Source organism: Boleophthalmus pectinirostris, unplaced genomic scaffold, assembly GCF_026225935.1.
Source record: "Boleophthalmus pectinirostris isolate CB_2022bp ecotype Guang Dong unplaced genomic scaffold, ASM2622593v1 HiC_scaffold_6, whole genome shotgun sequence".
Classification (NCBI taxonomy): domain Eukaryota; kingdom Metazoa; phylum Chordata; class Actinopteri; order Gobiiformes; family Gobiidae; genus Boleophthalmus; species Boleophthalmus pectinirostris.
The window spans coordinates 14,371,087-14,386,129 of NW_026571447.1; the positions used below are offsets into that span (position 1 = coordinate 14,371,087).

At 36.7% G+C, this 15,043-nt stretch overlaps 1 protein-coding gene across 3 annotated transcripts; it reads left to right on the plus strand.

Moving 5' to 3' along the window:
• The first annotated feature begins 97 nt into the window (after window positions 1-97).
• LOC129411914 (uncharacterized) lies at window positions 98-14,599 on the plus strand. 3 transcript variants are annotated; one of them, XM_055164312.1, is made up of 14 exons: window positions 98-757; window positions 850-1,076; window positions 3,133-3,219; window positions 7,308-7,405; window positions 7,769-7,866; window positions 9,198-9,249; window positions 9,824-10,054; window positions 12,663-12,743; window positions 12,807-12,856; window positions 12,943-13,041; window positions 13,128-13,287; window positions 13,608-13,684; window positions 13,754-13,849; window positions 13,927-14,599. In XM_055164312.1, exons 5-14 carry the CDS (start codon window positions 7,846-7,848, stop codon window positions 14,176-14,178), a joined length of 1,119 nt encoding a protein of 372 aa, XP_055020287.1. In that variant the 5' UTR covers window positions 98-757; window positions 850-1,076; window positions 3,133-3,219; window positions 7,308-7,405; window positions 7,769-7,845; the 3' UTR covers window positions 14,179-14,599. The 3 variants fall into 3 exon arrangements, with proteins under 3 accessions (XP_055020287.1, XP_055020290.1, XP_055020288.1); XM_055164315.1 differs by lacking the exons at window positions 98-757; window positions 850-1,076; window positions 3,133-3,219 and adding an exon at window positions 5,214-5,830 and having other exon boundaries at window positions 8,695-9,249; XM_055164313.1 differs by lacking the exons at window positions 98-757; window positions 850-1,076; window positions 3,133-3,219 and adding an exon at window positions 5,214-5,830.
• Window positions 14,600-15,043: the final 444 nt, after the last annotated feature.

The window sequence follows — 15,043 nt, forward strand, 5'->3', positions numbered from 1 at the left end:
CCACCCAAATAACCAAAACCCAATCATGAATACTGAAAGTCTTTTAAAGATGCACTATGTTATTTTCTGGTGAAGGGTATGCCACCTGTTCTTATCCTGTATAATACTGACAAGGCGTTGCTTGGAATATCCCACAGGAGCACATATCATTTAACTTATCTAAATACAAATACGCTACAATAATACCTTGAGTAATACCTCCACCACCACGTGGGTGGAGTCGCCTCTGACCTTTAACTTGACCTGGCCTGTCTTCCAGGATGAATTTAATGTCATACTTTGGAATATTGTAGGCAAAACAACATCTCCAAGGTAACAAGCCTATATCAGACCTTCCACCAGAAAAGTTGAAGGGCTCATATTAAACAATTTTTTGATCTATGTTACTATACTGTTTCATCATCAAGAACATATCTGGAGTTGTGTTTTGTTTCATTCACACATGTTTAACACACTCTGCATTTTTAGGCTAAGAAAATAAACAGAAAACACTTTGTTCCACCTTGTGATGTCATGTGGTAATACAGGAAGTGCTACACTGTGATTTTAAACTTGATACAACTTCACTAGAATTGGATTATTTCAGCCCTGGAATTGCCGATCTCTTCTAAACTAAATGTAAAAGGTAGCCATTAACTTGAAAACTACCACTACGTGACATCATTCAGTGGAAAAAAGCATTTTGAGCTTGCTGATGTAGAAAGAGTAATAATAAAAGATTACTCAAACGTGTGGATGAAACAAAACACAACTCCAGGTATGTTTTTTAATGAGGTAACTGCATTCTAACATGTCTTAAAGCTCATAAGAAAATAGTTCATCTGTGACTCCCCATTTCTTTTTCAACAGATTATCCCAAAAAAAAGTCACCATTCAAAGTAGCATTGCCCCCTGTGGCTGCCATCTCTTAATCCATGGTCTGGAGAGTGCAGTTCAATGCCCAGGTGGAGCTCTTCCTCCCCCTGCAGGTGACCGATGAAACGCACTGCTCCTGTGCTGATGCGACCAGATGGCAGCATGATCCTGACCCTGTGCCCCAACCTCAGGTCCAGAGCAGAGTGAGGCACAAACACACGGTGAGGGGAAGACTTCACACTGAGAAAGAGACTGATATGTGAGAATGTGGGAAATATGACAGCCATAAACTTACAATGTTGATAATGAAAGCTTTGATTTGTGAAGACGATTGCAGAACAATTGTTCAGATTGAGGAGTTACAAAAATACATTACATATGAAAATAAATGGAAATGGAAAGAAATGAATAGTAATATGTAGCTTTATAAAGCCTTTCACAATAAAAATAAATAAATAAATAACTGGGACCTATGAGGCTACTCATTATTTTTAACTGTAAATTAAGACACTTGTAAAGTCAAATTTAAGACATTCAAAAATAGTCAGATTGGTTGTACAGTGGACTGAAGATTAGAAGTAATCAGTGTGGCTGACTTGGGCTCATTTACATGTAGAAAAGCATTAAGCTTAGTTTTAATATGCAAAAAAACAAAACAGAAACACACACTATCAATTTCAAAAAGTGGAGATAACTTCATGTTCTTAAAGTTAATGTGACATTTTTAAAGCATAGATCACACTTTTTTATTTTATCTCAGTTGATATACACACTGTCTCTGTTTACTGGAGTGTGTCACTTCCAAAAATAAAGCTAGAGCAGCTGTGAAGTTGTCAGTTTAACCTGAAAGTGACATTATCATTTAACAACTTTGTATTGACTTAACTTGAAATCTAAAGCTAGCTGCTGTACTGATCTTAGAGTTCATACTTCACAATGATTGGTTAAATCTGCCTATTACTCACTCATAGCATGACAAAGACAGCTCAATAGGAGAAGTGGGGAATAGGCTTTGTATTTGAGCATAACGCTGCTTTAAACACATTAAATCACAACAAGACAATTTCGTCAACACACTGCATTGTCACTCATGAGCTCATTTCATTTTTCAGTATCATATTTTATGGTCATAGCTAGAGATTGGTAGATTGGTATCAGATATTCGCACGTATTCAGAAAATTTTGCTTCAGCATATAATGTGATGTATTTACTGGTCGAACTCAGCCCAGGAAGTTTTATAATGTTTGAATTTCTATTTACCGGTACACAACGATTTTCTGTAGTTAGCTGAAGTATAAACAATAGCTATATACACATTTGGATTACTTTTGGTACATGTTAATTAAGTAAAATGAAATAAATTTTATTTTCAGTCTATATCGACATCCTGTATTGGCAGATACTTGAAAGCATACCAGCAGAAATCAGTACTACAACGGGAAAAGCTGGATTGGGGCATCCAGCGCCATGTCTTAGTAACAATGAGAAATATGTGTGTTTTTCTACCTGGTAATAGACAATGAAGAGGAGGACAGTCTTGAGCTCTTGTCTGAGGATGCACAGGAGTATTCGCTGACACTGTTATCTGACACTTCACCTGTTAGCATTCAGACAACATAAGTCATTACTAAACTTGACAAGCTCAAGAAATGTGAATATTTATTAACTACTCAGTAGATCATGGATTTTTTTAAACTTTTACTTATGACTGTTTTACTCTACTTTCTTTGTAGTGTCTCAGATAAGTAATGGATCTGCTGTTGTCTAACTGAATGTTTAAATGTTTTTATATGCTTTAGGACAGCACATCTAGCTACTGTGTTAACTCAGGCATATTTGTGTTGAAGCTGCTTGTACACACTGATTAATATGCTCTGTCCTAGGTCAATACTTTCTGGCTGTACAATTGGGGAACATATCAAATAGTGATATCTAATATCTCATTTCAAACACATCTAGGAAAATGGGCCTATGAACTAAGCAATACAAGAACCACATATTTTTCAGAGCATGTACAGATCTAGTGCTTTTAAAAAGAATAAGACAGGATATTATGTTGTCTGTTGAAAGTATGGTTGGCGACTTCAAAAACCCTTGCCCTTTGTGATTTGCTAATTGCAGATCCAGACCTATAATAAAAAAAAAAAAAAAAAATATATATATATATATATATATATATATATATATATATATATATATATATATATATATATATATATATATATATATATATATATATATATATATATAATAATTTACTTGTGCTTTCCTCAAAGACCTCGCTATTGTCCAGTCCAGATTCACTCCCCACTTCCTGCACTCCTCCAGAGGCCATCTGAGGATATCAGGGCAACAGTCATGAGGTGATTCATATGATTCACATAAATACAGACACACATATACACACGGACACACATGCACGCATGCATGCACACACACACTCACTCTTAACAGTGCATCTGAACAGACCTGGGTGAGGAGGTGATCCTGTTTTCTCTGCAGCTCTGCAAACCTGCGCTCCCATGATGCCCTCTCACAGGCTATTCTGGTCTTCAGGGCCAGGATCTCCCTCTCTGTCTTGGTCACTCTATTGTGGAGTTCTGTGGTATGGTCAGGGCTCCCGGGTATGGTGCCAGGGACTTTGCATTCATAGCCTTGTTACACAAAAGTTAATATTTATACATATATATTTTTTAAACATATTAAAATTAATCAACACAACTTGCATTTGGAAATCTAAAACAGCTACACATAAAAACAAAAACTGCCCCAACCCTTGCATTTACTTTTTATTATTATTTTTCCCATCATTCTCTGCACAGTCACATTTTCAGTGTAGGAGTATTTGATTCAGCTCACTTTTTTTTTTTTTTTTAATTCCTACATATTTTAACACTGGTTCACATATATAATTTGTTATTTAGATGTCAAACCATTTATAATGAGCATCATTCAACTTCATATTAAATACCCTATCCTTTAATGTGTAGATAAAAGGAATACTAAAAAAGTACAACTCAATTATGGCCATACCAGCTTGTCAAAGCCTGATCCTGTCAGATCTCAGAAGCTAAGCAGGCTGGGCATTACTATTATGCTATTTTCTGATCAATGTTATAATGTTGTTTCCTCATCAGGACCTAGAATTTTGTTTGTTTTCTTCTGCACATGTTTAATGCAGGATTCCTGAGTTCTTCTCTCAAATGGAAAACACTCTGTTCCACCTTATGACGTCATGTGCTAATATAGGAAGTGCTCCACTGTGTTTTTAAACTTTTAAATTCTAGTGAAACCTACCCTTTCACTAGAATCACTGGATTATTTCAGCCCTGGAATTTCCTGTATTTACTAAACAAAAGGTAAAAAAAAAAAAGGGCTGTTAACTTGAAAACTACAGCTTCATGACATCACAAGGTTTCCACCTTCCACCTCCAGAGCATAGAACAGAAATCATATCATTATCAAATCATAATTTTAAAGGAAGAGTTCAAGTCTACGATGTTTCTAATTCCTAACAGACTCATTGTAGAAGCATCATCAACTATTAAAACTTTTATAAGCAATATCATCAGACAAGCAGACACTGCCAAAACTGAACTGGCACAGCACAGTGGCCAATGCTTGACCCTTAATAATGTTTATAAAGTAAAAGTACACAGTTTTGATATTGTTCAGTTCAGCTTTAAGCCTTCAGTTCACACATAAAATCCACACTTGCACTAAAACTCACAGTTTATTCCTTTTCTGACACCTTATAGCTAGTGTTGTAGTATGTAATATATTGTATTTATTATATTTACTGCATATACTGCATATATTTCTTATGTGAAGATTCTTACCTTTATTTGCTATTGACTGTCCCTGTGTGTAGTTGATTTTGCGTCTTTCTCGTGGCAAGAACTGAACGGCATTATATGGACAGATCTGCATTGAAAATGAAAAGTTACAAATCACTAAAGTTAAAGTATATATTAAGTTATACAGTACTATTCCTTTGACACACTCACCCAGAGGAACCTGCAGGCGCACAGAATCCCCTTGAATGTCCATGTACAAACAGGCCACAGGACATAGGCCATTGTGGAAGAGCATGGCAGCATAGCCTTACATTACTGTACAGAGAAGAATGTCTCTAGGTATTACAAACAGAAACATGTTTACGTAATAGTGTTGTCAAGGTACTAATACTGATTTTGATACCATGACAATAACAAAAACTCTTCAGTAGAATCAAATTTTTATACTACTATGTGGTCCATAGGCATATACTAGTCTATGTGATCTTATACTTGCTCTGATACAGGTCAAGATCATTATGAAACTTTCTGTAATGTGAATATGACATTTTTAGTATCATTATAGTTTATAGTAGTATATAGATTCTACACTAGTTTTAATATTGATTAGTGTGTGATTTTCAGTACTTATGACAACCCTAATACATAAACCAGTAAACAATAACAATAATGTAGTTTGAATGCATAAATATGAACTACATAAACACTAACCTTTGTATTGGACTAACTGGTAGAGAGGGTGATGTCATCATAAATCGCTCTAGTTCATATTTGCTCAATGGGCGTCAGTCCTTTGTGAAAGTCCGCGGCTCCCCTGACCTGTTGCTATGCACCACAGGCTGTGTGTGTGTGTGGACAGTGCTGCTGACAACTGCTGGCTAGCTAAATCTGGCTAGTCTAATCTTCTTAGTTAAACACGTTAAAGAGTTCACTTCCATCCAGTCTACTTAATTTGATTTGTTGAGTCCTACCGGAAGTAAAGAAGGGATTGTCAACTACACTTTCCTCGTATTGTTTTGTCATTATCAAGTATTTTGTACTTGAATGTAGTTTGAATGTATCTGGTTTACTCACTGACCCAATTTTGTTGTTGAGCCTTTAGGCAAGACTCTTTCTCCATATTACCATCCCATCATCACCATCATCCCATCACAGTATGCAGTGATGAAAATATATGGTAACAATTTACTACTTTATTTTATTCATGCTTTTAATAAAATTAAAATTAAAATTAAACATTACATTTAAATTTGAATTTAATTCAAGGGGAGAAGTGCCTCAGTGCAACTGAGTTCGGAAATATACATATGGTCAGTATGGTTTGAGTAAAACACAACACAAATGCAGCAGTGAAAGGTGACGAAGAGGTGATAGCAAATATACCAGTGTGTCTATGGGCTTGGCACTGCAGAATTAAATTTGATTTTAAATTCTACAGTGCCAAGCCCATATAATTAAATTGATATTTAAATTAAAATTTTACAGTGACAAGCCCATAGACACATTAGTACATTTGTGGTCATCTATTCTCTTTTTGTCACTTTTCGCTGCTGCATTTGTGTTATTTTTACTGAAACCATACTGACCATATATATTTCCGAAATCAATTGCATGGAGGCACTTCTTCTGTTGATTATACAGTGCGAGTGACTTTGGGTTTCAGATGACACTGGGAATTCAGGTGAAATGTGAGCCTACAGGGAATATGGTTCAGGGCGAGTTGTGAGTGAAAGCCTCATAAATGTACCTGGTCAGGTCATGTGTGCGCTGTAAACATGTCCATCAATAGACACTCTGCAGCTTATGTCCGTGCCATGAGTCATTCCAGGTTATCCATGCAGAGAATAATAGTGATGGTCAGAAGACTTTTCAGAAATGCGCTGTTCATTTGGTGGTTTCTCTTCACCTGCAATAGTACATAGTTACAAGTATACAGTATATCTTTTCTATTGTAAAATAAACAATTTCTAATTAAAGGTCCTATATTACACAAAATGTACTCTTGTGAGCTTTTAACCATGTAAGAATGCTGTTACCTCTTCAAAAACATACCAGGAGTTATGTTTTGTTCCAATCACACATTTGAGTGATCCTGCATTATTAGACTGTGTACAGCTCCAAAGCTCAAAATGCTCTGGTCCACCTTGTGACGTCATGAAGCTTTTTTTTTTTTTTTTTTTTTAAATTAACAGCAATCTTTCACATTTTGTACAGTAGAGATTGGCAATATTACTGCTGAAATCATCCACACGATTAAGGTGTACTAAGTTTAAAAACACAGTGGAGTACTCACTGTATCACCACATGATATCACAGTGTGGAACAGATTGTTTTCCGTTTGAGAGAAGAACTAAATACAGGGTTTCTGCGTTAAACATGTGTAAATGAAACAAAACACAATGGGAATGTTTGTGATGAAGAAACAAGATAATAACACAAAAAATATCATAATATGGGTCCTTTACCAAAAAAAATATTTGTTTTTTATCTGTACCATTGCCATCAGGAATAATCGTTGTCACAGTGAATTAGAGCATATGACTCCTTACATAACACGAAAAATGTGTGCTCTCTGAATTTGATATTGTGTTAATTTGATATCTCACCAACTTGACAAAATTCTTCAATGATTTCATTTTTCCCTCTCTTTTCAGTTTCAATGAACAGAACACAGACAGCTTCTCTCACCTGAATTGTGCAATGCCTTTCGTGTGCTGCCCGAGAATTCTACTTTTCTTTAGGCCACAAAGAGGTAATTGTAGTGTGTGGGGGCTTTATAGCTGGTGGAAAGAGGGGCTCTGATTTCACATTGTGTTGAACAGAAACCAAGAGGTTCCCTATACAATCAGTGTATCAGGAAATGAAATCTCACCTGAACACTCTGAATGAAGAAAAAAACAAAAAACAAAAAAAACCACTTAATCCACCCAGCTATTTTTGTAAATCTTTAATTGCAGGGAGGAGAGTTTTTGTCAACCTTAGAACAAGCTTAACACTGTAATAAAACGTAACACAATATCCACACATGCAACTCATAGATTATATGGGAAATGTTGTTTTATACCTTAATTGCAGAAAAACTAATACTAATATAACTAATATATTTTCCCTCCAGTTATTAGGACATCAAACTGCAAGCATCTTTAGACCCACCCAGCAACCAGTAGCACGCAGCCTCCTTCTTCTCTTGGGATGATACGTACAGTGAAGAAGGTGAGAGACTCCACTTATTTCTACTCGAGGGCAGTCAGCAGGAAGTGAAGGCTGGGAGGTGACGCGACGCGGGGCTAACCATAGAGGTAACTATACAGAAAGGACTCATTCAGCTTCAACTGCAGCTGACTTTGAGCGGCCAGAAAGTAAGACAGGTGAGTCCACTGGTCGGTTGGACTTTTTTTGGTCATTTGAATTTGGCGACATTATAGTGGATGTTGGTGTTTTGTCATAAAGATCAGGACCACTGTAGCAAAGAAAGTAAGCAATTATTTTGTTTATTATAGAGTAGAAGTTGCTTATAGCTATTTGCGTCAGTATTTTAAGGTACTTTTTCACTCTACTTTAAAGACTAACCTGAAATGTTATGGTTTTACAGGATCTAACATGTATAAAGTCATTTTGTTTTGGAAAGCCTCTGGATAACTTCTTTTTTTTTCCATTGAATGATCTATTTAATAGTTTTAATATTTAATTAGCTGACATGTTTTGGCATCCTTTTCGTGGAGCATCTGTGGACGGCATCAATAGGCATCAATATATTTTTTCTGAATAAAAAGAAAGAAATTTAAAATGACTATTGAACCTAAAATTCACTGTCTTACATCAGTCTTTACTTCAGTTCACTTATGTATTTTTACTGTAATATCTGACATTTATGTTTTTTATGTTCTCTATACTTCTCTTGTTCTTTTCTGTTGTCTTCAGGTATTTTTACTCACTAGAATCTTTAAATTATTCATGTTTATTTATAAAATGTCTATGTTTACATAAAAGCCCATTTTAAGGATATCAAAATGGCCACTGTTGTCATTGCTGTTTCCACAGTGAGTGGGCCACAGGAGGCTGAGCTGGGATCCAAGGGAAAGAGTAAAAAAACAAACCATCACCATTTCCCAAGGGGTCCATTCCGAGGAACAAACATATTTAATTGCGTTCTCTAATAAACTCTACCACATTACCTATGGTGTCACCTCGGGTTAATATTACTGGTAATTACCATCACCACAGTGCAGATTTTTATATAAAGCATCTAACTGTAAATAAGTGGAAGCAAACAGAAATATAAAGGAATTGTTTTGAAATTTGCCTTCCCTTTTTGACAGTAATTGAGCTAACTTACAATTATGAGATCAGTTTTCTTTGAACAATTTGGGCATTGTAAAAAGGGGAAGCCACAGATCAAAAAGGACTGCTCAATGAATTAACCCAGTTGTAATTCAGAAAACTTAGGTAAAGAATTTGCATTGCAGTTGACATCAGACTGTGATTTTGTCATGTCAAATGTCATTTTGTGAGGGTGCATTTTAATTGGTGTCATGTTTTTATAGGCTGGATCAAACACTGTCTGGGGTTCTACAATGGCTTTGACTTCTTTAAAAGGTAATTATCTGCAGTATTGTATACGATATACTATGCCAAATTATTTAGGCTAAAGAAAAGATCATTATGCAAAGTTAGAATTTGGTAAAATGAACATTTGATTGAGAAAATGCACTAGTAATACAAAATAGACTCTAACCTGCAATGTTGCACTGATTTCCTCCTCTATTAGAAATGCTCTACATGTGCATGTTATCCACTGTTCCATTTCTTAACGGGAGTTACAAGAGCTTAGCTTTGCATCAAGATTTGAAACTCACTGCTCCTCCCAGGTTGCCTTTGTGGAAGGGGTTTTAAGTAATCATTTAATTTATCTTGACTTCATCTTCAGCTTATCTTCATTATTAACTATTATTGTTTTATATTCTGTGCAACTCACAGCAATTGAAAAACTATCAGTAAAGCAACATAAAAAATGACACAGAGAATTTAATCAATGAATATAGTCTTCACTGTTTCACTTCAAAACATTGAAATGATGTGGAGGTATTAATCATGCTAAACAACACAATACAGTCTTAGTACAGTTATATCCTCTTTCCTCATTATGTTTCTTCTTTAATTTAATTTATAGGGAACTGGCATCTGTTCCTTTTAGGATTACTTCTGCTCATATCACCAGTTTTCGGGGCAGTTACCACAGCCGCCTCATCTGCAGCTGCTTCTACAACCACAGCCATGCCCACCTCAACTGTAACTGCAACCACTACAGCCATGCCCACCACAACTGTAACTGCAACCACTACAGCCATGCCCACCACAACTGTAACTGCAACCACTACAGCCATGCCCACCTCAACTGGAGGTATTACAACTATTGCAGCCACAACTGTTACAGGTTGGGGTTTATTGTAAATTTTTCATGTGTTTTACCATACATTGTATGGTTAAAAAAAAAAAAAGTTTGGATAGCATGGTGGTGTAACAATACAAATGCTCTAGTTAAAATAAATAAATAAATAATGTATTACAATAAAATTTAATTTAAATAATGACATGATTAAAAAGTCTGAATAAAACAAACTAAAAGATTAAATTAAAATGGAGAATAAAGAAACTCAAATATTAAAACAGCAGCTCCATGTCTGTTGGTCTGGGGCGACCAGGTATAGCTCCAGTGAAAACCATTTTACCAAAATTGGTGATCCCTCCAGTTAATTATCTGAGAGTTTAAGAATGGCTGCTTTAGGCAATGACAGACTATTTACTAACACTAACAATTAGAACACTAATATAAACATTAACAATTACAATCCAGCAATAATTTTATTATTGTACGTGCTGTTTTCATTGCATATTTTTGCAGTGTTATTTCTCTATCTTTTTCTAATTTGGTTATAAAAATGTCAGCTAAATTTGCTAAAAACAAAACAAAACTTCTAAACCTTGGGTCTATCTCCTGCACCTCTCTTCTGTATGCCACTGTCACTTGCACATTTATCTTTTCTCTGTCGCAACACTGAGCCGGTGTGAATGATTGCAAGCTTGGATTGCTGTGGGGATCTCATGTCTATGCAACAAGCTGGGAGGGGAAAGCTAAAATTATGCTAAAGAAGCAAATTAAAAAAAACAAAATAAAAACATGCAATTTAAAACACACAATTAAAGCAACTAAAACTAGCCCCACTTGTGCCTCGTCACACAGCCACATCATCTGGACCTCCACCAACAACCACTGCTGCACCCACCACATCTGGAGCTGTAACTACAACCACGGCTACGGCAACCACAACAACTGGAGCTGTAACTACAACCACTGCTGCACCCACAACAACTGGAGCTCTAACTACAACCACTGCTGCACCCACAACAACTGGAGCTCTAACTACAACCACTGCTGCACCCACAACAACTGGAGCTGTAACTACAACCACTGCTGCACCCACAACAACTGGAGCTCTAACTACAACCACTGCTGCACCCACAACAACTGGAGCTGTAACTACAACCACTGCTGCACCCACAACAACTGGAGCTGTAACTACAACCACTGCTGCACCCACAACAACTGGAGCTCTAACTACAACCACTGCTGCACCCACCACATCTGGAGCTGTAACTACAACCACGGCTACGGCAACCACAACAACTGGAGCTGTAACTACAACCACTGCTGCACCCACAACAACTGGAGCTGTAACTACAACCACGGCTACGGCAACCACAACAACTGGAGCTGTAACTACAACCACTGCTGCACCCACAACAACTGGAGCTGTAACTACAACCACTGCTGCACCCACCACATCTGGAGCTGTAACTACAACCACGGCTACGGCAACCACAACATCTGGAGCTGTAACTACAACCACGGCTACGGCAACCACAACAACTGGAGCTGTAACTACAACCACTGCTGCACCCACAACAACTGGAGCTCTAACTACAACCACTGCTGCACCCACCACATCTGGAGCTGTAACTACAACCACGGCTACGGCAACCACAACAACTGGAGCTGTAACTACAACCACTGCTGCACCCACAACAACTGGAGCTGTAACTACAACCACTGCTGCACCCACCACATCTGGAGCTGTAACTACAAACACTGCTATGGCAACCACAACAACTGGAGCTGTAACTACAACCACTGCTGCACCCACCACATCTGGAGCTGTAACTACAACCACTGCTACGGCAACCACAACAACTGGAGCTGTAACTACAACCACTACAGCCCATTCTCCATCACCATCTGTCACTATCAGTACTACACCACAGCCTACAACCACAGCTAAAGTAGTCACAGCAACAACCAGCACAACTCTTATTACAGCAAATTCCCAAGTGTTAACATCTTCATCTGCCCCAGTTACAGCTCTAACCACAGCAATGCCATCTGTGAGCCCCTCCATTGTTTCCACAACAGGATCCATCAGTCCACCTGTTTCTGTATCCACTGGAGGTATATGTACATTGATCTCATAAAGTCTTAGCTCTGATTCACTGCACTTGAAGTATGACAATAAAGCAATAAAAGTACACATTACATGGTATATCATGAATCTTCTCACAAAATCAAAGCAGATGTTCTGTATAACAAAGAAAAAGTTTATTCTGTCAGCGGGACAAAGGTAGTGAAGTGTAGCTAGCTCCTTCCTTCAGGAAGATATAAGGCAGTGTCCACCGGCAATTTGACCAGAACTGAAAAAGCTTCTTGGATGAGCTGCTAAATGTCTTTACTCAAAAAATAAATAAATAAATAAATAAAAATAAATAAATACATAAATAAATAAAAATAAATAAAAAAATAAATAAAAAAAATATATCCTATGGATCCTATCTGGGTGACTAAGGGATTATACAGACATAAATATTATGTAGAGTGGCTGCAAGATTAATTGCATTTGGTATAAATGGTGTGTATTTGTGCTCTTTCTTACAAACAAAATGTTTTGTTTTTTTTATAGGCTCTCCCAGTGTTTCACCTGTCTCATCAAGCTCTGGCATGAACCCCAGTATGTCCTCTGCCAGTATGGGAGGCAACACTGGTAAGCTCTAATCATAACCTTTACCAGAGTAATAAAAAGTAAACTAACAAAATCTTATCTCAGGAGGTTGGGCATCTGGAACCACTGGATGGAGTAATTATTCAATGAGCAATGTAAGAAATGATTCAGTTAGAACTGTACTGTATCATGAACTTTAACTGTATAGTATAATGTTTCATATTTCATATCAAATTTATAGATTTCTTGCCCGTCATTCATGTGTAATTACTCAGACTGCTACTCTATGTACATGAGTCAGAACGCCACCATGTGTCCTGCTGGTTATGACTATTGTGAGGTAAACAGAATCAGATCATTGTATTTTCATTTCCCGATGTGTCTTAGACAAATGTGAATCTTGATTGTCTTTTTGCTATGTGGTAGTTAATAAGACAGATGGACATTTGCTACACTGTTAGCTGCAGTGCCTCCTGTTCCATGAGCTGTGGTAATACATCTCAAAGTAACTGCTCAGTCAACTGCTGTAATTCTACCGATTGCCTCAATGATACTTTTGCTTCCATGATGATGACCACAACACCAGGTGTGTAGACTGTCTTCTCAATTGTTCTACAAAATCTTTGGTAATTTATACAAAATAGCAAAGCATTTTATTTATATATCTATCTATATCTATCTATATCTCTATCTATATCTATCTATCTATCTAATCTATCTAATCTATTTAATCTATCTAATCTATCTATAATGCTTTAATAGAATATTACATATTTCTATTTTGTCCACTTAGTTACTCAAACTATATTACAGTATTATTACAACCCTAATTACTCCTCCAATATTACTATGAGTGAAAATGAATAATTTTCCCCTCATTTATTTCTATTTATATTATTGTTGTAGCGATGACAACAACTAGCAGATCTACAACCATATCTACTACTACCACAACCACTACAGCTGCCCCAACCACACAAGGAGTAAGTGTCTGCTAAAATAAAGCATAAATCATACTAGTTACCCCCTAACTTTTTGTTCATGCTTTTTAGGGAAATAAATGTCATACTGGAAAATGCAATGGCACAGACTGCTACACAGTTTTTAATACAGCCCAGGTTTGCACTGCCTCACAACCACACTGTCAGGTAAAATTTATTTGTATTTTGTTTTTATGCACCCCTTCTTATATTTTGTGTTTTAATTTTGTGCTCTTGTTAACCAGTTGAAAAAGGAGACCGTTGGCACCAGCCTGCAGTGGACAGCTGGATGCACCACCAACTGTTCAGGGCAAACTTCTTGCAAAGCCTCTACACAACCTCCATGTCACCTCGAATGCTGTAACGCTACTGTGACCTCATGCTTATGGCTCAACGGCACGCTGAATGTCCCCTCTTTGGCCACAAGAGGGCCCCAGCTGCACTCACAAGTAGTTAGTGCAGTTCTGGTTGTTTTTGCTATTAGTTTGTTGCTATAAGTGAGAGGGTACATGCATTGTGTTATATCAACCCACAGGAGTCTTACATCAGACTATACTCATTTGTAAATAGACTATGGGATTTTATTGCATTTATGTTGATGTTTGGTTTGTTTTCTGTTCCCAATATTTTCAAGTTCAAGGCCAAGTTAAAAGGGGTTTGAACAGTGTTTTAAAAGAAAATAAATCAGGACTTATTCAGGACTTGTTCTACTTCTACCAGCATGGGTTACCTATATTGAAGCCATTGTGAGAATAACACAGCACAGACTTTGTATGCACTTTATAAGATACTACATTATATTCCAGGTTAAGGTGTTGTGAAGGTAATGCTTCAGCAGTTTTACTGAGATGTGCAACGTTTGTTTAATATGTTAATCCTATGTTATGTAATGATTAAATTGTATATTCTAAATTCTAGGAGCCTATAATGCACTGTACAAAATACAGTGATTGCATCACTGCATGTAATCTATGTAATGTAAAATCTAATAAACTATATTCATGATAAAATTCCTGTTCGGTACTTGCTGTCTGCTAATGTGGGTTAAATTAAAGTCATAAATGACTAATTTCTCACAATTTAATATAATAATGTTTAAAACAAACAACAGTCTGGTCTAGGCCTAGTTGTGGGCCTTTAAAAAATTGATTATATACGTTTCTTTCTCGCATTCGCAACATAGGAACTGAACTACTAGGCATATTGTATTTTATGCAGTAGCCAATATAGGCAGTTTATTCCATGCTGTCATTTAATTTAAACTTAAATCAATTCGGTTTTGTTTGCCAGTGAGTCGTAGTCCAGATTCACTTTTTGTTTATTTAGATTGTTTGTACACGAGGGTCACAGCCTTTATTTGGC

Excerpts from the sequence above, each read along its gene's own strand:
- LOC129411914 (XM_055164312.1), top strand. The coding sequence starts at position 7,846 with ATGATACGTACAGTGAAGAAG. Across the intron at positions 7,867-9,197 it reads TGATACGTACAGTGAAGAAG|GCTGGATCAAACACTGTCTG; the intron begins GTGAGAGACTCC and ends ATGTTTTTATAG. Across the intron at positions 13,042-13,127 it reads CTGGTTATGACTATTGTGAG|TTAATAAGACAGATGGACAT; the intron begins GTAAACAGAATC and ends GCTATGTGGTAG.